The sequence below is a fragment of the Macadamia integrifolia genome, chromosome 8 (genome assembly GCF_013358625.1).
Source record: "Macadamia integrifolia cultivar HAES 741 chromosome 8, SCU_Mint_v3, whole genome shotgun sequence".
Taxonomy (NCBI): domain Eukaryota; kingdom Viridiplantae; phylum Streptophyta; class Magnoliopsida; order Proteales; family Proteaceae; genus Macadamia; species Macadamia integrifolia.
This window is the reverse complement of record NC_056564.1, coordinates 816,376-840,481: the sequence shown is the minus strand read 5'-3', so window position 1 is coordinate 840,481 and position 24,106 is coordinate 816,376. Positions and strand designations below refer to the sequence as shown.

At 38.9% G+C, this 24,106-nt stretch overlaps 4 protein-coding genes across 6 annotated transcripts in view; 2 read left to right on the top strand and 2 right to left on the bottom strand.

Annotated features, from left to right (window-relative positions):
* The window catches only part of LOC122086514 (protein SHOOT GRAVITROPISM 6), a 46,770-nt gene extending 42,600 nt beyond the window's left edge, over window positions 1–4,170 (top strand). The window contains exons 20-25 of one of the 2 annotated variants that reach the window (XM_042655379.1): window positions 794–892; window positions 2,300–2,371; window positions 2,461–2,546; window positions 2,651–2,744; window positions 2,959–3,036; window positions 3,729–4,170. In XM_042655379.1, the coding sequence (XP_042511313.1) occupies window positions 794–892; window positions 2,300–2,371; window positions 2,461–2,546; window positions 2,651–2,744; window positions 2,959–3,036; window positions 3,729–3,917 (618 nt within the window). In that variant the 3' untranslated portion in view covers window positions 3,918–4,170. Of the gene's footprint in view, window positions 1–793; window positions 893–2,299; window positions 2,372–2,460; window positions 2,547–2,650; window positions 2,745–2,928; window positions 3,037–3,728 lie in introns of both variants that reach the window. The other variant, XM_042655378.1, reaches the window with a different exon arrangement.
* A 1,082-nt stretch (window positions 4,171–5,252) lies between these two features.
* On the top strand, window positions 5,253–6,692 carry LOC122087687 (STOREKEEPER protein-like). The gene has a single exon (XM_042656891.1). It carries the CDS (start codon window positions 5,499–5,501, stop codon window positions 6,447–6,449), a length of 951 nt encoding a protein of 316 aa, XP_042512825.1. The 5' UTR covers window positions 5,253–5,498; the 3' UTR covers window positions 6,450–6,692.
* A 225-nt stretch (window positions 6,693–6,917) lies between these two features.
* On the bottom strand, window positions 6,918–7,997 carry LOC122087688 (cyclin-dependent kinases regulatory subunit 1). The gene is made up of 4 exons (XM_042656892.1): window positions 7,841–7,997; window positions 7,540–7,671; window positions 7,383–7,443; window positions 6,918–7,269 (listed from the first exon to the last, which is right to left on the bottom strand). The coding sequence occupies exons 2-4, from the start codon at window positions 7,590–7,592 to the stop codon at window positions 7,135–7,137; spliced, it is 249 nt and encodes an 82-aa protein (XP_042512826.1). The 5' UTR covers window positions 7,593–7,671; window positions 7,841–7,997; the 3' UTR covers window positions 6,918–7,134.
* Window positions 7,998–8,745: 748 nt separating this feature from the next.
* On the bottom strand, window positions 8,746–23,161 carry LOC122087686. Of its 2 annotated transcripts, none has more exons than XM_042656890.1 (18): window positions 21,505–23,161; window positions 21,328–21,396; window positions 21,001–21,226; window positions 20,757–20,865; window positions 19,958–20,017; window positions 19,736–19,817; window positions 19,578–19,637; window positions 19,443–19,495; window positions 19,189–19,355; window positions 12,137–12,347; window positions 11,358–11,415; window positions 11,093–11,149; window positions 10,723–10,965; window positions 10,420–10,484; window positions 9,853–9,909; window positions 9,688–9,781; window positions 9,269–9,409; window positions 8,746–9,190 (listed from the first exon to the last, which is right to left on the bottom strand). In XM_042656890.1, exons 1-18 carry the CDS (start codon window positions 22,726–22,728, stop codon window positions 9,104–9,106), a joined length of 3,063 nt encoding a protein of 1,020 aa, XP_042512824.1. In that variant the 5' UTR covers window positions 22,729–23,161; the 3' UTR covers window positions 8,746–9,103. The 2 variants fall into 2 exon arrangements, with proteins under 2 accessions (XP_042512824.1, XP_042512823.1); XM_042656889.1 differs by having other exon boundaries at window positions 19,958–20,056; window positions 21,505–23,159.
* Window positions 23,162–24,106: the final 945 nt, after the last annotated feature.

Genomic DNA, 24,106 nt, shown 5'->3' with positions numbered 1-24,106 from the left:
ATTCTTATGGGCCCTAAGCAATCCGATTTCGGTCTTTGGAACCCGGATCCGCATCAGAGGGACTCTTAATCACTCTCACAATTTGAATAAGTACAAACTCGAATCAGGACCTCTTTACGAGCTAATAAGTATCCTATAAATCAAACTCTTATAACTTGGAAGTTAACACTTTTTACTAAGATTTCCGTGTCAGACCTCACCCTCGCCTTATGGACTTATAATTAAGGCCTGTTACAAGATTAACATCATAAACAATTAACCTAAAGAACCTGTTCTAAGGCCCAAAATAAGGTCCTTTTAGGCCCAATCGAGCAGTCTTGACTGCATCACTTAGTCTAAACAAAAGTAGAAAGTGAGAGAAGTTCTAGGCTTTAATTCCAAGTGTGAATCTTTGGACCATCTGGGAAGGAAGGAACAACCTATTGAAATGGCTTTTGCTCAACCTTCTTATAATGGAGGCTGGGCAATACCTGTAAAGAATTTAGAGCTTGGGGTTTCTGGAACAAAACCTGAAACATGGATGCCCAGAGTAGCTTATTTTGCTGGAATTTAATCAATAAAAAAATAATGTAACAAGACTAATCTGTTTTACGTAAGAAACTACATAAATGACATATAAGAAACAGGTGGTAACAATAAATATATGAAAATTGTATTTTTCTAAATAAAATTGTCAACATCCATAATTAAGATCAGACAATACATAATTTGATGCAAGTTGTACAAGAGATGAATACTTGCAAGCATATCAAGGTGAATTTTGGATAAACTTATTATCTTCTTTCAAGAACAGATAAGCATGAATGGGAAGATGCGAGCCAATGCATTCGCAGCATTTGGAGCACTGTGCAACTATGGAGTTGGTGCACAACGTGAATCTTTTATTGAACAGGTATATCATAGCCATCCGGATACCCATTTTTTAGTAGACGATAAATTGAACTAATGTGTTTCTAAAATCATTTTTTATGCCTTTTTACATCTATGGAAATAAAAAAATGCTTCAGTGTCTAGATTACTTATTCTGCTACTTAAAATATCTATTTCAAAAAAAAAAAAAAAAAGAGCAGCCCAGTGCATGAGGCTCCCGCTACTGCAGTGTCTGGGAGGGGCAAATGTTCGCAGTCTTACTCCTGCATTGCAGAAGAGGTTGTTTCCAAGTTTTAAACCTATGACCAACATGTTGCAATAGTGCAACTTAACCATTCCACGACGGGCTCGCCCACTTCAAATTTTGATATATGTTAAGGATATGCGTTGACTAGACGTCTGTTAAGGATAGGCGTTGACTAGACGATTAAACGTCTAGGTTCATTTTATGTTAGGATTAGACTTGTGACTCAGTCTTACCTAACATAGTATATTTGTAATTGCTATTCTCGCTATAAATAAAGAATGGCCTATTGGATTTTGAAGCTTTTATTGGCTTCTTTCTACTCTTAATCTGGTTTTATCTTCCATTATTGAATTCCTTTACATCAACTCCATGAAATATTTTTTTGTTATTTTGTAGAAAGAAAATAAAGATACACTAGGTAGAATTCAGTAAACTAAGTTTCCTCCACTTGCAGAGATAACATAAATGATTTTGTTACAACTACTTATCCCAAAAGCTCGAACTGCCAAGTAAGGGACACAACAATGTATACTCACAACACGACCCCCATACATGTAGGCCTACACACATGCGGCTCTGCACATAACTGCAGTACATGTTTATGCCATCACATCTCACCAAGGGGGCACAGCAACACATAAGACAAACCCTTTGCACTTACCAGGGGATCGAACTCTTGACCTCCTAGATCCAATACCATGTTACAACCACTTATCCCAAAAGCTCAAGCTGTTAAGTAAAGGCCACAACAATGTATATCAACACACAACAACAGATTTGATTAGGAAATTTTAACACACCTTTTTTGAAAATGGATCGAACATTGGAACATTTCAGGTTGGCAGCTGGTGGTCGAATGGTCTGATGGGATTAACCCATAAGAGCTTTTAAATTTAGTGTTTATCGGACTACCCTATTGATTCTGAAACATTCCTCATTGTCTCTGATTTGGCATTTACCCCTCTATAGTCCGGTCAACTATTGTTGGTGAATAGCATACAATATGGGACCTACTCAAGAATCAGAGACCAATGCTTTTTCGTTGCCCACCCCGAGCCTTCATGTGCTGTGTGTTCACTTTGTCTATTACTCAGTAATTTCTCCATTTTAAGGTTTCTTGGATATCGTCCTACACTCTTATGATCTAAGAAAACTAATTGCTTGTTAATTGCCAATTATCAGGTGCATGCAGCCCTTCCGCGCCTGATTCTTCATGTTCATGATGACGATTTTAGTGTCCAGCAGGCTTGCCGGGTAAGATGATCTTCTGTTTCCTGTTGTTTGCTTCTTTTTGTGAGTTCTGTTTTTGAAACCCGTTATTATTCTGTTTGTCTCTGCAATAGTACACTCTTCGACAGATGGTGCCCTTAATGGAAGTAGAAAGCTTGTCTTCCCTATTCAGCACACATTATTTCAATTCTGACCACCGGTGCGTATGAGTAAATCCGCAATCCACTGGTTTAGTGTTATTTAGGCAAACATTATGCTTTTGCTATGGAAGAATCGCATTGAAGTTTCTCTGTGTTTTCTCAGAAGTGATTACGAGGACTTTGTTAGGGATATCAGTAGACAACTCTGCCAAAACTTCCCATCAAGAACTGATGCTTACATGACATCACTAGTACAGGTTTGTCTATTTTTAGTTCCTTTTGGGAACTCAAAATGATAACAGTCAGCCTTGCTCATCACAAGCACTCTTTCTAACTTTGTGGACTGGCCCTCACACTCCACTGTATTAAACAATATAGTGACCGCAAACAGTGGGATTGAAATTTGGCAGTATTGTGAAATGTTTTATGATACTGATGCAGGCTTTTGATTCTCCTTGGCCAATTATCCAGGCAAATGCCATTTACTTCTCTTGCAGCATGCTGTCACTTTCAGATGATGAGCGCATCTTAGCTCCATTCTGTACACAGGTCTCTAAATTTGAACTTCTTCGCATTTGCGGTAACTATAGCTGAAAGTTGTTCTGGTGGGCTCATCTGGAGAGGTTATCCAGACGGCCCACCTATTTCTGTGACATGGAAATGATCTGGCAATTCTGACTGTTAGTTACATGGGAACTGGTCTGGATTAACCATATATCGTGTTCCAGACTCAAATTCAATCAAATACCTCCATGTATGGCCATGCATCCCTGTATTTTGCAGCCATCCATGCTTTTCTGTACACCCTCTCTATAGCCTTGAATTTTGCAATCTTCTATTTGCCAATTGGCCAACTCTGATTTGGCCAAATTGACTCATGAGCAGGGACCTGGGGTCCACTTGTCTACCAAGTTACAGCCCCATCCACATGCTACGTGGCAGAAACAGAACCGGACTGGAAATACTGCTGTTTTAACTATAAATAACCTAGTTAAGAGAATCTCTTCAGCCACAGGATCTGACCCTTTGATTGAACCCAGGAATGGTAATTCGGACCTTCATTAGTAGGGGTGAGATTTAATGATGAGACTCACTGTTTCAGGAGTTCAATCATACCATCAAATCACCATGGATGAAGAGATTCTCTTTACACCCCCTGATAAAAAACTTTCGCCAATAACTAATGGTACTAGTTCTGATTTCTAGCCAAAATAGATACATTAATCATGTCTTCTCTTCAGGTGTTTGGAATTCTGGTAGGTAAACTGAGTCGGTCACCAGATGCTGTTGTTCGAGCAACTTGCTCCTCTGCCCTTGGCATGTTGCTGAAATGTGCTAATTTAGTTTCATGGAGGGCATCACAAGTTGATCGTGTTGAATCAGTTCGGAGGGCATCACAAGTTTCTGAGAAGGCAATCGTACAAGAGTGATGAGTTTATTGTGCTAACCTACAGAGGCAACAAAATTATGTCACATCCTTGGTCCAGATTCTTTGTATCATAGTTACTTTCACATGTTAAGGAGGGAAATAATGTATATTTGCTGAGCGCTGTAATTGTTGTTTATATCTTTTCTAGATTCTGTAATTTTAATGTTGTATAATCATAATGTTGTATATTGCTCTAGGACGATGTATTAGAACTCCGCGTTTCCAAATAAAGCTTTCTTGTGGAATCACCAAAACTGAATGTTAGTACCTCCTTTCATTTTATTATTTTGATGCTCCATATATTCAAGATTCTGTAATCATATATTGCTGTTTATCACTGAAGGAATATATATAGTAGTACACACAAGCTTCTTGTTATGCATCTGAATTTGGGCTTTTAAAACTGGATCTGCAATACATAATCAATGATGATAGATGCCAGAGGTTGAGCTGGTTGATTACGATAAGTTGTCTATTTTGATCTTCCATTTTGTTTTGCCGTTTTGGTTTCTTGTCTGTTTTGCCACATGGAGAGATTGCGTTGCATTGTCTTGTGGTGGTGGTGGTGGCTATGGTAACATGTGGCATTTCACAGTTGAGATTTAAAGAGCTTTGCGTGCAAGGAAGAAGAGTATACAGAAAGATTTCTTATTAGTACTTGGGTTTACATTTTCCTTGCCATTGACGAGGAAATTGACATGAAACTGTTAAAATTTATTTCACCAGATAAAACCATATTACATAATGGCTTTTGTGCTATGGATTATGACTACTACCTTAAAGAAGGTGTTTTGCCTCTGGTCATTCTACAACCAGATCCCAGTCCTATTCTTATATCTGCGATACCCATCGTTCTGGCTCTCTTTTCATATGTTACATCTTTACTGATGAGGCTTGGTTGTCAGGTTCTTTTAGTTTATCAAAATGGGGAAGGGCTTGCTGCCTTATGGCATCCAATGACAGGCCAAAGACGGGACACACAGGGGCATCCAATGGATTGGGATCCTCTGTTACGTGGTGACACATCGTATAAGGTGTTTTCAACAATCAGAAATGTTTTAAGTTGCATTTGAGCATCTTGGGTTACGTGCCTGAACATTCCTGATCATTAGATGCGTGTTACATGTCTAATCACGCAACTGAAGCTCAAGGCATTTCTGATCATTGGATACACACTACAGGGCATCTGTCACACAACAGAGGATCGGGGGAGGGACAAGGAGGTCATTTTGTCCCCTTTTTATTTATGAGCATGGAGGGAAGAATACAACCGGATAGAATTCTTTTTGACATAAATTTTTTTCTTGTTGATAGAGAAAGGCAGTCATAATATTTTTTTATTTATAAGAAGTCCGTGAAAGAGAAGAATCGATCCCATCACCTCGAACTTATGGATCATCATTTATCTAAAATGCGCCCAGTATGTGGAGTGAGAAGCTTGTAATGGACAGATTCCACTGCGCCCATTGCGTAATACGCACTCATCGGACCATTTCTTCTTTGTGTAGTGATGGCGTTCAAGTGACTTACGACGGTGTGTGTTTTCATCATTATCGGTGGTCTGTCTTTTTTGGTTTCTCCCATGTCAACGTCTTCCACGGTCCCATCGGCGTCGACGAAAGAGAAGAAAAATTCCGCCGGCAGAGATTCAAGCGATAATAAGAGGAGGAAGAGAGTCCCTGAGGCGCCGGAAGATCTGAGGGCAGAAGTGCCGGAAGATTTGCGGGCAGAAGCGACGGAAGATCTGCGGGCAGAAGCGCCTAAGAACCAACAACTGTTCAAGCGATTGTTCTCAGAGGAAGACGAAATCAAACTCCTGAACGCCTTCCTCGACATCAACAAGACCGCCCATGCCTCTCCTTCGCCTGCCAACACCGCTGCTCTGATCTTCGACAAAGTCGGCGACTCTTTCAGAGGTCAATTCACAAACAAGCAATTGACCGATAAGCTCAGTAAGCTGCGACGGAAGTATGCCAAACAAATCAACAACGAAAAGACTCTTAAAACCACCCACGATTCAGAGATCTACCTCCTATCCCAAAAGATATGGGGCGACGGCGAGAACGACTATGCAAATCCCAGCGATTCCGGCACTTCTCCTGCCAAAGATCCCCTGACCGCCTTTGGCGTTAAGAAGAAAAACAAAGTGAAAACCGGATCTCAAGCTCCGCCCCTCGAAAATAGACAAGGGGAAACGCGAGTTCATCAAGCCTCGGATACTGAATATGGAAAAGAGAAAATGGCGGTTCACGTGTCACCGGCTGAAAATGGAGGAGCAACTGTTACTGTCGCGGTTGCTGAGTTGGGCTTGGAGAATTTTCCCTTCTTAATGAAAGAAGTATCTCATTTACCCTGGGATGCGATCCTCAGGGAGGGGCTACGCTCTCTGGACGGCTCGGTTTTGATGCGCTTAAATGAGGAGTGGAGGTTGCAGCATATTGCAGAGGTGAAGGCTATGGCAAAGCGAGCTCAGTTGATGCAGGAGCACAGCAAGTTGATTTTAGATGCCCTTGACTCCTCACTTCCTGATTGAACGAATTCCGGCAGTAGTCTGTAAATTCCCAAATAATGCCTCCATCTTTGTGCTTTTAGAGCAGTTCTCTCTCTTCCCTTAAAGTTTAGGTTTAGGTTTGAATTCTACTGACATGTTCATTAGGTTCTTGTAGCTTTCCTGTATGTTTTTCCTGTAATGTTTTCATCAAGGAGCTTATCTTTCTTGTTGTATGAACAAGGTTTAAAATTTTAGTAATGATCGACAACTTGCCATTTTTCCTCATTTGTGCAGACGATCTCTTTAACAAGAAAAAGCATAATTGTCATCCCAGACGTAAAGCAGGATAAATATAAATATCCAAAAAAGTGTACTCGAAACCACAAAAATTAGACGAATACACACAAGCAACCAATCCCACAACTTGGATAATCTCAGCATCTCACAGTCGATAACTACAGAATACCACATGATTAAACGAAGGAAGCAGAAAACCCTAACGCATCAAAGTAGTAGTAAGAATGTCATGAATAGTATTGAATCCCCAACAAGAAACAAACGATGGTTCTAAGATACATTCCCATCCAATAACTTGAGAACATTACTTGTCACAGATTAGAAATCCTAACCCTGTGTTCTTTTCTGGATGAAAAAATTGAGAGAGAATCAAGAAAGAAATGCATGTTGGGAATTTAGAGTAAATTTTCTTTCACTTCGCGATCATCTATTACTGAGCTTGGTTCTCCTGCTGCTGCTGGTAGTCGATGGGCCTCCTGAAGAGCATAATGTGAGGCTCTGGGCGGTGGATCGCGTAGTGAACCCATCCGCGGCTCTGCTGAACACCGATCGCTCGCCATTCATTCTGAAATACCCAACAAAACAGAATAGGATTATACGGATATTTAGGTTTTCTTTCCCTTAATTCATTTAATTTACAGAGAATCGACTCCGGATGCAAGAGATTGTTTCACTTACTTCCGAGAGAAGGCGATTTTTTGGGAGCAATTTAGCCACTTCGGGAGGGAGAACGACATGCCTGCAGAAAACGCAATCGGAAGGGGCATCAATAGGGTTCCAAAATGGGAAAACAGAATTCACACATCTTTCAATTCTTGAAATAGTCTTTCAGCACCTGAACTCGTAATCATCGTCGAAATATTTCTCGGAATACTGGATCTGACCCATATGCCTATTCCTGATGCTGCGATCACTTGCAGATAGGACCTTCAGAAAAGAAAGTTGTCTGTTCGATTCCAAGAAGGACCTTCAAAAAAGAACAAAACGCCATCAAAGAGATGAATGAAAGATGGAATACCTTCAACTTTGATTAGAAAGGAAAGGGCCTTCCGATTATCGAATGAGGAATAGGAAAGAGAGAAAAAAACAGTGAAGAATACGAAGAAGCCCAAAAAATAGGGCAAAGTTTAGAGTACCTGGCGGAGAGAGGGGGAGAGACCAGAGAGTGCGCCTTAGCCTTCGTCTTCCGATTTAAGTTTCTGAACCTTTCGCGGATCTGGTGAAAGTTTGAGATTAAGCCCTTGAGGGTGATTCTTATATAGATAAAACTTCATTAATTCGTTAATAGCGCTTAATTGTTTCAAGACGCGTGGTACTCTCTCATTGGCCATGGATAATTTAAAGGAAACTCTTTTACGAAAATGCCGTTAGTTTTGATTTTCAAATTTTAAATTTCCCTCCTGTTATCATCTCTTCCAATCATTTCTTGCAAAACTCTACAAAAAAAAAAAAAATCAGCTGGTCCTGATCATAACACTGACCGATTTCTCTTGGATTTATCAGTGGATCAGGCCAAGAGAGATCAGCCTAATTCACCCGATTCTTGCATCGTCATCCTCCTTGTTGCCATTATGACCCATGAAATCCTTCACCTCCAACAGCAGCCTAGGCACATTGCTGTTTACATTCCAACCATTCACACTTTGAATTGGAACCGAGAATAAGTGAAAAAAGAATGATCTCTGCAGTGGTGATCCATCGTTTCCGTGACACGAAAAATCTCTGCAAAGAATGTGAGAGAAGTGGTGGGCTCTTATAAGAAATTGGAGAAAGCAGCGGAGCCACAACAATGGTAATATGCAAAGACGTTCAAAAAAAAAAAAAAAAAAATACCGGAGGTGGTTGAGTGGTTCCATTCAGGGTCACAGAGAATTCGGAGTGCCTAATTCTGGCATTTGGCTTGAATTTGGCTGGAATTTCGTAGATAAATAAACGCCAATGATCTTGGCTCAGTTTTAGCCTAAATAAAGTTGCTCACATGGCAAAACAAAGCATTAAAAAATTAAAGGACTGAAACTACCAAGAGCATAAACCTGGGGTGTATATAAATAAAGAGAAATATTTACTGCAATAGAGATCACCAGGGCAAAAGGAGGGGCTAAAGTTCCCACAAATTACAAAAGGATGTGGCATTTTCACATCCCCTCGGTTCAAAAAGATTGGATCTATGATGCTAACAATTTCCTACCTCACTACCTACCAACCAACTCGATCCATCTCTATCTTCATTCATATAGTTTCTACATCCAAATAAACAGAAAAAAGTAAACCAAAAACTCTTTGGAGGTAGTGAGTCCCGTTCCTATTTGTACAATCAAATTATGTCCCTCCCTGTACAAAGGAAAACAAAAGGGCTGGCTATCTTTGGTCCCTGCCGGGGGATTTACTATCAGATGTCCTCACCAACTACACTTGGGGACTGGCTTTTGTAGCATCGAAGTCCCCTGAAAGGTCATCATCTGGCACTCTCTCCTCAGCTTGCTCAGCTGCAGCAAAAGATTTGACATATTATTCTCCACCAAACAACTTAGTTTCTGTTCACAAAACAAAGACTACCCACTCACCTCATCTGGGGCAATCTTTGTGAAACCAAACTTTTCTGTCCAAATGGATTCAGCCTCATCAGCTGCCGGGAGCACTAGCTTCTTTACATGTAAGAACCCCAGAAGCTTCTCAATGCAAGAGAACAAGGACTGGAAGCAGCCCTGCACCAAGAGAAAGAGTTCCATATAATTAGAGTTCTTTGCAACCAAAGAAATGAACCTTTCCAAAGCGTTAAGACCCCCCCCCTGTATATGTCCATGCAAATATTGTCTCCCTGATACGATACGATACGATACTTAATGACCATGTATCAACCCTATAAAATAAATAATTTTTTTCAGGTATCACAGTACCTTTAAGACAGAATACATATCGGATAGTATCGGCGGATACAGTAGGACAATTAAAACCTAGCACAACTGTAACATAACAGCCTCACCTGTCCCTGGTTATCACTTCTTGTGGCAACTAAAGGAAGTTCTGCAACTTCTGCTCCAAAAATCCGAAGAATTCCAACTGATACAACAGATGAGCTGCAACAAAATAAGTAAATAACTGTTAAGTGAACTAGTGCTTAGGTTGGAGTTTAAGATTGTTCTCTTACTTCACTGTTAATACTGCACAATACATCCCTCCAAATTCTTGATCCCTTATATTCCTCCTATAAAAAACATGTAACAAAATAAATAAATAACATTCAAAACAAGTAAAAAAAAAAAAGCAAAAGATATGTTGCAGAGGTTTTCCAAAGGTGGCATGCACTTATTATCCAAGACTATCAGATTCTGATGTTTAAGGGAGCAGAGATCCAGCAGCTTGGTTTTTCAAATGGATCATTGCCAAAAAGAGAGGGAAATTCTCATAAATGGTGGATCCTTTGGTTGAGATAGGCTACCAAATTTGACATATGACCTATCCGGTAGATTCCTCTCCTATCCAAATGTCAAAACAACCAAACGACCAGCCCATGAGGCAGAAAATGGGCCAGGCAGCCAAAAGCGCTTTAACATACCACCAAATCCACAAAAGTATTTTTATATGTCCAGCCCAAAGCCACATTAATATGTGTATCCATGAAATTAATGGAAAATAAAGCAAAAGTATAGAGATCAAGGAGGAGGCGTAGGGCTTAACACAAGAAACTAGAAGATATGAAAGGATTTCTGCTCACCCATAAACCATTGGTGGTATAAGATCACGACCTGTTGTTGAATCAACAATAGGATCAAACCGGTCCTAAGGGAAAAAAATAAACATAAAGCATCAGCAGGTGCAATTTTAATATCCTGCTGTCAGAAGATAAAGAAAAACCACAAAGAAATATGAATCACAACCAACCGGATTAGGCAAGGATTAACTCCAGAGCAGTGCAGTCATTATTGATAAACCTAATATTACTTCTCTAAAGATGGGAACTATAGCAGCCAAGTGCTGAGAACCAAAGTATGTTGATACATAAATGACAACTACTTACATGAAAGATAGCCACAGCCTTTGAGAGCAACAGTTTAGTCTCAAGACAAGCAATCTTCCCTCTGAGAAGCCTCCAGCTTACATCAAGATCAGTATTATCTGAACCTTTTTCCACATACTTCTTCTTTATAATATTTGAAAGAGAGTCTGGCAACTTCTCTGGTCCACGAACAAGCAACTTTTGCAAATCAGAATTTATCCTATTGCAATCCGTGCAGCAAAACCACTTCCCCTTGGGTAATTCCTGTTATATATCATATAAGTATTTCAATCCATGGAAAGAAGTTGCAGTCTTGCAGATACACAACATAAATGGATGATATATAGTCTGACTGGATAGAAGCTAACAGATAATTAATTCATGAGCCAACCTTCAGATCTGTCATTTTGTGATCCCTCAAACAGCCAACATGGAATTCCTTCTCACACTGGAAATACATACATTACATTTAGTAATAAAGAAGACGAATCGAAAAGGAAAAGAGAAGATAGAACAGGAGAAACCTTGGGAGGAAGGGGGGAAAGTAGGTAATGACCAACAACATATAATGGATCAACAGGGAGAAAAAGGAAGCACAAGAACCATGAAATTCAGGCCATGACAATGTGAGGCTTAAGTCAACATGAAATATATACCTGATCACATAGTAGAACTGTCCGTGGACCAAATTTTGATTTGCTAAATCCATGACCTCTACATACCACAGAATATAAAGGACATTAAGCCAAAAAATTCATAAGGACTAAAATCAAAGGATAATAATTAGTAACTCAGAATGAAGAACAATTTCACATGAAAGTATTTGGAAAAAGACATTTTATCACTCATTTTTTGCCTCAACAGACCAATGGTGGTCCCAATCATCTTTAAATGAGACATTTGTTCCAAGGAAGTGCCATTAACTGTTATGTATCCTGTGACACCCAAGACCTAACCATGTTTCCTTTTAATAAGCAAATTATTTCATGTCACGGATGCTAGTAGGACACAGACAGAAAACCTCCCCAAACATCAACAAAAGTGAAGCCTCAATCACGAAGCCATTCACACCTACTCAAGCCCTACACATTATTGTTTTCATCTCTTGCTCTCTTTTTTTTGCCGGGGGGTGGGGGGGTGGCTGGGGGAGGTGGAAGGGAGATGAAGGCTTGTACCATTATCAGGTCACATATATTAGTCAATGTTTTAGAAAGACTGAGGACATCAAATGTTTTGACCCGACGGTGAACACTCCAACATTCTGTTCAAATAGTCAGATCAGTCTAATCCAAACGGGTACAACATACCTAAGCTTTAGGATGCAAGTAATGAGTTGTACACAATAAAAGAACTGCAGTGACAGGTTAAGCCTTCAGTAACATCATGACAGAACAAGTAGAAAATTCTTCTTCATAACAGCCATAGTTTAGCTCACCGGCATAAGTTACATCCACCAACATCAGCTTCTGAGGTATTGACAATTCGTATGCATCTCTGGGATATTTGCTCAATAGGATCAACTCCTGAAACCCTTCCAGCAGCCCTAGCATTGGCATTATGCGCAACAAACTTTTCTCTTTGGAACATATTTTGGCAATATTTACAGTACCATTTACCACGAGGGATGCTTGACAGAGACACACAATCTGCAAAGTGTCATTTTGGAAAACACATTAAGAAAACACTAAAGAAATCCATCAAGAAAATCTGTAAGTGAAAGGACATGCAACTAACAACATGACCATACAGAAACACTCGCCACAGTTAAATTATTATAAGCAGATGCAAGGTTTACACTGAATAAAGTAGCCACAATCCACAACAGCAGCAACGAAGCAAGTTTCACTGAATAAGCAATCCAAGTTGTAAAAATTGTCGAAAACATAATCATAAACAAAACAGTTGAGAGAAAATAAGACACACCAATCATGCAAGTAGATGAGACCAGAGATAAATTGCACCCCCTATACACATAAACAAGTAATTAAGGCCAGACAAAGCCCAAAATTTACAAAATCGCAGCTACCAAGAACTTACAGGGGAAATTTTCATTTGGATACTCTGACATTGACTGGGCCGATGCTCAAGGTGATAGGAGATCTACTACTAGCTATTATACTTTTGTCGCTGAAAATTTTATTACTTGGAGAAGTAAGAAACATTTCATAGTAGCGAGGAGCCGACGACTAGTGCTAAACCTGAGTATAGAGCCATGGCTCATACTGCAACTGAGTTAATGTGGTTGAAGTCTCTTCTTCAAAAACTTGGAATTCCTCTCACCAAGCATATCGATATATTTTGTGATAAATCAGACAGCCATTTCTATTGTAAGCAACCCTATTTTTATGAGCACACTAAGCACACCGAGGTTGACTATAATTTTGCAAGGGGTGTTATGATGAATAATTTTTTATTTTTTTTTGGTAGAAGTTGTGATGAATAAGTAAGTTTCTACCCTGTTTGTTACTTCTGGAAGTCGGTTAGGTGATACATCTTTCCTTTTTTTTTTTTTTTTTTAGGGATGTTCCAACTGGGCATGGGTGATGAACATGCTCAATCTTGAGGGGGAGTGGATATTCTTGTGTTTAGTACTACCATAGAGGGTAATTTAGGTATAAGTGCATATATGTATTGGTTTATATCATAGTTGTCAAAGCATCGCCTAGGCATCTAGGCTCATTCTTGGGTCCAAGGCAATAGCACTCCTTGTTGACACTTCACAAATTTACGTTGACTTATGTTTATTGCTTTGTTTTTCGATGAATATGATTATAATATGTCATATACTTTGTCTTCTACATGTTGAATTTCTTATAGTAAATCATTATTAGCATAATTATACATATTGCATTAATATGGATTCTATGTTCCATATGCATAAAATTAGATAAAATTATCATCGCTATATTACAACAAATCAGCCTTATCCCAATTAAATGGGGTCGGCTACATGGATCCGTGCAAGGACATAAAAATAATAATAGAAAATGGAAAGGAACACAACCACAACTCAGTAAAATACTCTCACCTAAATGGAGTCGGCTACATGGATCCTTGCCCTCCAATCAACTCTATTTGAGGTCATACTTGGACAAGACATACATTATGCATGTCTTTCCTCACTATTCCTATGGTCATTTTAGGCCTACTCCTAGCTCTTTTACTTCCTTCAATCTGAATCAGATCACTCCTCCTTATTTGTACATCCAAAGGCCTCCATTGAAATATTCACGCCACCTCAAACAACTTTCTTGGAGCTTATCATAAATCAAAGCAACTCCCAAATCAGCTCTAATATGGTCATTCCTTTTTTTACCCTTCCTAGTTTTGCCGCATATCCATCTCAACATCCTCATCTCTGCTACACATAGCTTATCTATTTGACACTTCTTAACTGCCCAACATTCCGCCCATACATCATAGCCAATCATACGACTATCTTATAGAATTTTCCTTAAGCTTTAAAGGAATACTTCGGTCATACAACAGAACGCACCTCCCCACTTCATCCATCCACTTCAATTCTCTGTGAAACATCATCCTCTATATCACCTTCTTTACTTATGGTCGACCCCAAATATCTAAAATAATCACTTTTCGATCTCTCCCTCCTCAATTCTCACCATATCGTAATCCATCTTAGTGTTACTATATGACTACTTACATATAGTCATGTACTACATGCCTAGGCAACGCTTATGTAGGCGTCTTGTCGCCAAGTGGCCCTCCAACGCCTAGGGTCCGCCTTGACAACTATGGTTTATAGACCATTATATGTATTGGTTTATAGACAAGGAGTATACTTGTAGTTATTCCGTTCTCTATTATAAATATATCATATTGCTCATGTTTAGAGACAAGGAGCATACTTCTTGTTGTTGTTGTTCTATTGCTCATGGTTAGGGTATACAGCAGTACAGTATTTAAAGACTCAACACAGTACCAAAAGACAAGGTCTTTAATCAAAGAATAAGTTCAGATATGGGAGATTTTATATAACAGCAAATCAGACGATCAGAACGACTGATATTCAAATCAAGTTCAATAAATAAGAGACAAAATGTTTGCTGAAAATCTGAAATTGATCCAACAGTTAGATCAACAAATATGGACTATCCTAGTTGTACTAGGTTAAGGATAAACCAGTTATTTGACTTATCAAAAGAGATCTCGGAAATTAGGGCTGAAGTTGCCAATCGATTTTGCATCTAGGTCAAGAAACATTAACAAATCAGAATCGAAGTTAACTTACTTGAAGAACAATGTTCTAATCAAGGGCAGAATTGGAAAATCTTAAATAACTCAAGATCAGTAGGTCATAATGTCACCAAACTGGTTTCGAGTTTATGAACAGGGCTTGATGAAAATTAGGTCAGAAAATGGAATGAATCTAATGGTCGGGTTGCAAACAGAACTCATGCAAAAAAAGTCTTGCATATGAATCTGATCTAGAAAAAAGAATTTGCAGAAATTTCAAAACTTGAACGAACTTGCTAATGTAGGGGAAGGAGTGGAAGAATGACGTAAAACCAGAGAAACACTTGTGCTTCACAACGCAAGGTGGTTTGATGGATCAAATATCAGCCAAACCTTGATCAAACACAAGGTTCCTTGATCAAACTCAAGGGATTTCTTCACAACATGAAGAGAGGAGCAGCAAAAGCTTTTCATTAATCAATTTCCGTTACAATGCTAGGATATTTCAAAAAAGGCTCAAACACTGCAAAAGGAAAGGCATAAACCAATCCTTATCGAATAAGGTGACATAAACAAACTTGGAAACTGAACTAAAAAAGAAAACTGGCTCAAAACAGGACTGGACTTATAGAATCCAAATCCAGCCTAACTATAACACTTGATAACAAGTAAAATAAAGAAATAAAGGCATTTAACTAACTAATCTTGTATGCCTAACCTGTACAGTTGCATGGTTCAAGATCTCGGCGAGATCTCGTTTTCTGGAAAAGGCGAGTTGGCAGCAGAGGCAAGGTGAAAAAAGGGTCATATCTCGTCCGAGATTTTGAGATCTCGGCGGGGTCTCGGCCCATATCTCGTTTCGGTTCAGTTTTTGGTTCAACCCATTGCATATAAAGCATGGTTTCGACCCGAAAGGAAAGAAATCTCGCCGGTTTCGCCTGGAGCTTGCTGGTTTTGCCTCTTGGAACTATTTTTTGTGAAAAAAAAACACCATCAAGCTGTGGAGTTGGTGTTTTTTCTTAGAGATCTTCATTGTTAGTAACATTGAAGCAAAGATCTTCAACCTTGGTGGTGGCTTTTCTTCTCAAGAACTCTTTAAGGTAAAAATTTCTTTCCAAACCCAATATTTTTCATAGAAATATCATCAAATCTTGTTTCTTACCATTGATTTGTTTATATGTGTTGCCAATAAGTTTCTCATGGATCCATGTAGCCGACCCCATTTAGTTGGGATAACGCTAAGTTGTGTTGTTGTTGTTGTTGTTGTTGTGTTGCCAGTAAGTGTGATCTATAGATTCATGGAAGAAAAAATATTTTTCTGTTTTTAAATTAATTTTTTTTATTTTTCTGTTTGAATAAATGTTTTTCTTACCAAAAAAAAATTTTTTTTGAAGCTATGTTGTTACTTGTTATGTTAATTGTCGCTTATCTTATGCCATTACAATCACCAATAATAATTAGAAATTATGGCTTTTATATTCTAATTATTATGTTGTGTCAGAATATTGATTGTGGAAGGTGGATTGATGAATATATTATACTAGATGAAGGGTTCGAAGACTCGTTGACTACTTACATAGGGTACAATGTTAAAAGTACCATTTTGAGTTTGATTTTTAGAAAAACTAATGTTTCCGTTGTGTTTAGAATGACTAAAATAGAATAAATACAAATTTCAAGGGCTACAAAGGCCATATGCCCACCGAGATCAACCAACAAGTCGAATGCTAAAAAAATACAAGATCTCGCCAGATCTCTTTTTTTTTGCTGGCGAGATGTGTAGTGAAACCGAGATCTTGAACCTTGTACAGCCGTACCAATATTACAAGCCCATTAAAGTTGCCCATTACAATGAAAACACATGGGATCAACGGCCCAACATGTATAGAACCCAACCCAAGGCTTATTCCTAATAAAACAAGCACATTTTGGTTATGTATCTACATCATTGCCTAACTGTGAGCCAGTTTTCTTCCTAAGGTTCTCATCTTCTCTTCTCTCTTTTTCTTCCTCTTCGGTTTCTTCTTCTTCTCCTAACCTGTGGTTTTTGTTTATCTCCTTCTGCTATTGTTTGATACATTTGGTCTATCCTATAATTTAAGCAAAGCTCACATTCAAGTTTTCCTGAGCCAATTGGCAATCCAAGCAAAAAGCCAAATTGGATCACCCAAAGAATAAAACAGAATTAAAGAAAGAGACAAAATAGTCGCCCAAAAATTAAGATTACCAAATAGGACTACAAGAGAAGCATAAAACGGCAACCACTTAAACTAGCACAAAAGTTGAAGTCCTTCAGTGTTGGTGTTATTGCCTTTAAGGAAACAAGGTATCAATGTTTTGAGAATGCTATAGGTTGGAGATCCTAAACTTTGGAAGCAGGTCACCATAAATGTGATGAAATAATGGACCTAGTTTCCTCAAAACCCTCCAACTTCTAACAACAAAATTTGATATAGATCAATGGTGGTTGAGAGAAATCAACAATAATGCGTCCAGGTTCATCCACTCCCCAATCAACCCAGCATATTTGGGAGATTTTCTTCAGATTTTGTGGGCCCATGCAAACTTGCCTTAGAAGAAAGATGCTGCCAAGAAGCCACACTGCGTGGGGATTATTCTAGAAGGCTTGAGTGTGATTGCATGGAGTATCTTGAAGAAGATTTCAGCTGTCAATGAGAAGATTTTATCGAGTCACTATTTTGTTTACTTTCTATTTCAAGTTCTTTAGTCAATTACAAGATAGATTTTAGTATCTATTTCTTAGAATCCACATTTTTTTCAGTAGGCTGGATTCTATAAAGCCTTGTTAGTTTCAATTTAAGGGGTTTCTATTTCTAAGAGTTAACAATTGTAAGGGAGCATGTGTAGGCCATGCAAGGGAAGCTTTATTTGTTGCATTTGTTAAAGTTTATCAATCAGAAAGAAGAGCACCACTACAGCAACGATTTTGAGTTAGGAGAAAAAAAAGGAGAAAAATAGCTTATGCTGGATTTTTGTGAGAGACAGCTTGGGTGAGATGCCCCTGTGGAGATAAGTGGGATACTGATGTGGATCCAGGGTTCCAAAACCCATTTTGGATCGCTTGCGGGCCCATTCAAAAAATTGAAATCCAATTACAAGAGAGTGGTGGAAATCTAGTAAATTAATGGAGACACTATAACAAAGGAAAGTAGCAATTCATGGGTACTAGTAAAGTTTTTTGGAAAGGGCAAACTAGGAAGAGTAAGTAAAATATGGACAAAGTAGACATAAAGGGATTGGCTACATGGATTCTAGTTTGGACTCATCAGTTCCTAAATAGACTACCATTAATTAGCCTCTTAAAAATAAAAATAGAAAATTACAAGATAAATCCAACTACTAAAAATATAAATAAATAAATAAACTAAGATATCCTACTGAATCCAAACACTCAACTAGACCCAGTTCATCTTATTACTCCAAATTGCCAAAAGGGTCAATTCGGCTCAACCACGAATCTGCATCAAATACCTTCTATACAGTAGGTGAGATGCCTACATATCCGTTTTCTACTTTCTTTCTTTCTTCTTCCTAGTTTTTCTTCTATCTTTTACTTTCTTCTTTTTGTTCTTTCCACTATTCTGTCAGTTTTCTAGCAAGGTATTACTTCCAATTATGGCCTTGATGTGTTTATTTTTATTTTATCAGATTTATTTAAACTCACTGGCCATTGCAGTTTCTATGGAGTATTAGCAATGTTATAGACCCCTGTAATCCCAGCAAAATCCCTGTTCTGTTTCATATTTCAGTCCTTATTTTTTGTCATCCAATCATTGGATTGGCCTCATTTTTTGATGGGTTTATTCCCCCATAAATACTCTCCTTTGACCCAACTTTGGACCCCTCTCCTGTCACCTTCTAATTTCTAATTCCGTTCATGGAGTTTTCTGCAGATTAATCCGTTGGATCACTCCCATCTTTGTAATACTCAGTCAGCAGGATATAAACCCTACCCGATGATATCTAGCCCCATCCTTTGCTGGATATTAAGTTATTTGTTTTCCTTGCATTCTGTCCTGAAAAACCAATCCATCTGTTGACTGCGATTTTGGAATTCTGTAGGTTGTTAGTGTTTTCAGTTTCAGCCTAGCCTCCTACATTAGAATTACAGCAACAAATCAAGATCCTTTGTTTACCTTGTTTTCCCCTTTATAAAGCTCCAAATATCTGAGAACTATCACATAGATTCATTGAACAAATAAGGTCCGTTTATCATTGAAGCAATAAAAAAGAATACAAGATCCGCCATCCACAAAGAGTAAAGTTCACCTTTGTGAAAGGCCCTCGGGCATCCATCACAAAGCAAAAGATCCCCACCGTCTGCACAGATGGTGCAGAGGTCATCATTGTCTTGGGAAGAAAGTTTCCGACCTTTCGAAAGAGAAATTGACAATTCATGAAGTGACACCCCATTAGATGTGAAAATGTGTAGGTAGCTGTGAAAACATAAACCAAGTTAGGGTGGAAATAGAGACTCAGATAGCTTTAGAGTTCAGGACAAAGTCTTTGCTAATATTACTTACGGTTTCCGACGAGAAGCCCAACCAGCATGTGCTTCAAACTGTGATGGACTGACCTGCTCTTGGGGAAAACAAAATGCCATTACCAACACTATGATATCTATGAAAATAAAATTGTTTAGGAAGTAAATGAAGTACCTCACTGTTGCAGCAATGACAGAATATTCCAAAACCCTTTTTATAACCCTCAACCAATTTCTGTCCAACAATAGGAAACTATTCATCACGAAAAGAGAACCTACCAAATAAAAATAAATAAATAAAAGCAGATTTATTTGCAAAAGTGTTGCAAAAACCTGTCCGCGTGCATAATAAGCCACTTCAGTTCCCTCAGGTAAACCACCTTCCTCAAAAACCAACTTATGCAATCTCAAGTCTCTGGAAAAAAAGACATAATAGTTTAACACTGTTTAGTGACTTAACCAAAACAAAACACCAAAATCAACTTATGCAATCTCAAGAACACATGCCAAAAATGGACAACATCAGTATATAGATTCACAGTACGGAATACCTACTTTCTTGTTATCTTCCCTTTACTGCTATTTGATTTTGGTGATAAGATACGCTTTGAGGCACTGATAGAAGATTTTGGAGTTAGTACCGGCTTTAATGACCTGATGCAATCCATATACAAGGGGATTAGAGATGATAATGATATAGAAAATAGAATTTAGCTTCCAGGAAAGAAACTGAAAATGATGCACGCAATTAAAATACTTAATGCGGGCATATTTCGGTGGCTTAGTATCAACCTTCCTTGAAAGAATCCAACTATATAGCCACCGACCCATCTGGGTCATCAAATGAATGGATAATCCAAAACTGAAACCATACAAATAATCATGGTAGTATGAATGAAAATTGCACAGGAACTTATTCTAAAGCATGTTTTATTCTAATAAACATTATACAATATCAAATTCCATCAACAACATTTCATGAACCAAGATAATTAAAAAGAATAGTTGGCATAGATATATGTCTCATTTGAAAGATTTTAAAACTTCACACACTGAATTTTACTGGACAAGGGGTCAAACCATTGGGATCATCATTGGTTTCAAATAGGCTATTAGAAGAAAGGAAAACAATACTTCAAAAAGAGAGGATTAGTTGTCAAATGATAAGCAATAATAATATAACTAAAATGAAACTGCAAGAACCAAAATATTTTAATCGTATAGGTAAGAGCCAAAATATATTTCCATCTTAATGGAAGAGACATTTGGAAAGGGGGGGGGGGGGGGGGGGGGGGGGGGGAACCAAGATGGTACAACATTTACAGGATATGACACTTAGGCTGCGAAAGCATACCTAACAGTAGCACCAGTCATAGAAGGTGAACTTTCTTGACATTCCTTTGCCACTATGCATGAACTGCATAAAAGCATTGACCTCCTAGTGCGCGATGGACTAAAAGGCCCTAGAGAACATTAAATACCAAGAGTATTACATTTAAAAGAAAACCAACTCAATAGAATACTGGAAGTTATCCTAACATTTACTCTCAACCGCAACCATTATCTTAATACATCCGAAGTATGAGTGAAAAGCTCACTTTTGCAATTCTGACATGTGGTAGCATCTTTCTGACAAACAGCAGCATTGTTCACAGGAGATGAACCAATTGCTTTTTGAATTGTTGCTTCCAATGTGTCCAAGGGAGCATCCTTGCATGCATTCATTACATCACGGAGGCTGTTCCCATTCTCCAAGTAAATATAATCAGCTGGGCGTTTATTTAAACTACCAGCATGCTGCTCAAACTGGACGGGAGTAATAACCTACATAAATTAATATACAGAAACATACGTCATTGAATCTAAAAAGATGCACCAAAACAAATTCATCACACTAACATACAATTCCATAGAAGTATGCTTACCTTGCATTCCTTGCAGGAATCACAAGAACACAAAATTCCAGAGTCTTTAATCACTCCTCGAATCCCTTTCTACAGTCAAGTTCAATAAAACAAGTCGATATATTCCATCAATTTAATACATGTAGAAACATGGGGCAATGAAGTGAGAAGATTGAGAGAGGGACGTGCAAAACTTACCGTCTTCCCACGAAGGAGGTACTTGACAGCCAGTCCTTCGAGCATACCAGTATCTAGGAGTTCCCGGACCTTAGAGGGTAATTTGGTCAAGGCAATCTTTTTCGACATTTTCATTTCTAACTTCTTCTTGGGTGATGCTATCAATGGGCTAACCACATCAATAATTTCGCCCTCCCCTCGTACAGCCCGAGTCTTGGCATCTGATATGACTGAACCACCTTTCGCAGATGTTTCATCCTTGGCATCTTCTGGTACGACAGAATCACCACCTGCAGAGGCGGAAACCTCCATTTGTTCTACATTTGGCTTTAAGGCTGAGCGAGTAAACCGCCTCGGTGGCCTCTCCAGCGAGACATTCTGTACCTCGCTACAACCATCAATCACCATTGGGGATACCGCGCAAGTTCCTTTCTCCGTTTGAGGTCTTATAGGGTCATTCTTGGGCTCCTCCCCTACGTCTGATCTCTTCTGATCAGTATTGCGTCCCCAAAAAACCTCTTCCTCGGCCTTCACTTCTCTTGCAGGTGTCGCCGGTTTCACCAGATCAATATGGCGATTCTCCTCGCTTGGAGATTTGACCGGGTCACTCATTGGGTCCTCTTTCAGCGCACTATTCTTTCTCTCCTTGACATCTTCAGACACAAATGACCCACCACTTGTCGTATCTGAGATCTCCACTGGCTTTGCCTTATATTTCAAGGCCGAACGAGTAAATCGCCTGAGGGGCTTCTCCGGCAAAGCACGCTTAGCTTGGATTTCGTCGTCAATCAGCATTGGGAATTCCATGCTACTCCCTTCCTCTTTGAGAGGTTTCAAAATCTCACCCTTCTCTCTCTCGCTTGGAAATTCAACCTGATCGTTCTTGGATTCTTCTGGACCATCGTTCTTCCGCTCCTCTTTGCTTACAGATTTCGCCAGATCGACCTCGGGCTCCACCCCAGGTAGCGATTTGTCCAACTCTCTCTTCAGCTCCTCTTCAATTTGAGGCTTTGCAGCATCATTCTTTGATTCCTTCTTCGCATGCGAATTCTTAAATCTCTTATTACTGGAATTATCGGAAACTGCATTAGCAGTAGGGCTATTTTGAAACTTTCTTGCTCTAGTCCGTCCAAGTGAACCAGACAGCTCGGATTGAACCTTCAAGGCAAAAGCGAATTCGCGTTTAAGACCAGTTCGAACACCGGACAACAACACGAACTGCTCCGAATCTGTGCCGTTAGCCATCCGGCTCAATAATCAATAGATCTGCCACACAATAGACATCTGCGGAACCAAAAAGGGGCTTCTGCAATCCACAAGCCCTATAAAACGAGAAAAGGAAACCCTAATTCCGTCGGTTAGAAACGTGATTAGACAGGAAAACTTCAAGAAGGAGACTCGTCGGCTTTCAATCTCAATATCTTGAAATCGATACCCCCAAAATCAGAGATCTTCTGCAACAGATCCGGGAGAGGAAAAACTAACGATATGCATGAACATTTTGATCGATAGAAAGGAAAGCCATAAAGATCGAAGAGGAATAGACGACAAGGTCACCAGTTTCCTTGAAAGTATTGCGAAGAGATGCGAGAGAGGGAAACGGGGAGACGAGACAAGAGGCTTCAAGTGGCCTAAAACGAAAATTAATTTCTTAGGAAGAAAACTCTAAGAAAAGCCAGAACCCAAATGACTGAAAAACCACCTACTTTCCTATTTATACCTATTCACATCCCCTTAATACTCTACCGTCAGTTGTTACCAGATATAAATATGGTATATGGGTATTTTAGTCCAATGACTGGAAAACGAGCCTGTTTCTTTTGTAGAAAACATTTTATGGTTTGCTTTTCTTTACTTGCCTTTCGAAAATTGAAAGCAGGAAGACTGGCGCCTCACCATGGCCAATGGAGCTTCAGCAGTAACAGCCAATGGGAAGAGGATCTTTAGATCTAAGGGTCAAAGAGAGGGAAAGACTCTAATTAGATCATCTACAGGGGTGCATGTGAGCAGCGTGTACGCGTACCAGACGCTCACTTGTAGACGGATCGTAATGTATGCCATAACGATGTGAGTCGCGGGAAACTAATTACGTTTTTCAAATTTGTCATTCGGAATTTGGAAGCAAGCGCCTAGGAATAATAATTTTTCACGTGCCAATTTGAAAACATATAGCCGTTAAACTAACTGAAATTTTGAAAATGCAATAAAATAATATTGTACTATCAATCTAGAATTAGACATTCTATTAGTATCCGTGCCTCGTTCTCTTTTATTCCCTTGCCTATCTAACACACCCCCCAATGGAACTAGGGCTGCAACAGGTCGGAATGTCGGATTGGGTCTTGCGTTTTAAATCCCAGCTCAATTAAATCTCCATAGTTGGGCCAGTCTCAACTAAGTCATGACCACTGTTAGTTAAAACGCGTTTGCGTTTTTTTGCCGTTTAAAACGCATTTTTTCGTATGCTATTATACAATACGGAAAAAAACAGAAACAGCAAAAGAATCCGTTTTAAACGTGTTTTAAACGGCCATTTTAAACGTGTTTTAAACGATCGTTTTAAACGCGTATCCGTTTTTTAAGGGTAAAATAAGAATTTATAAAAAAAAAATTTAATTTAAAA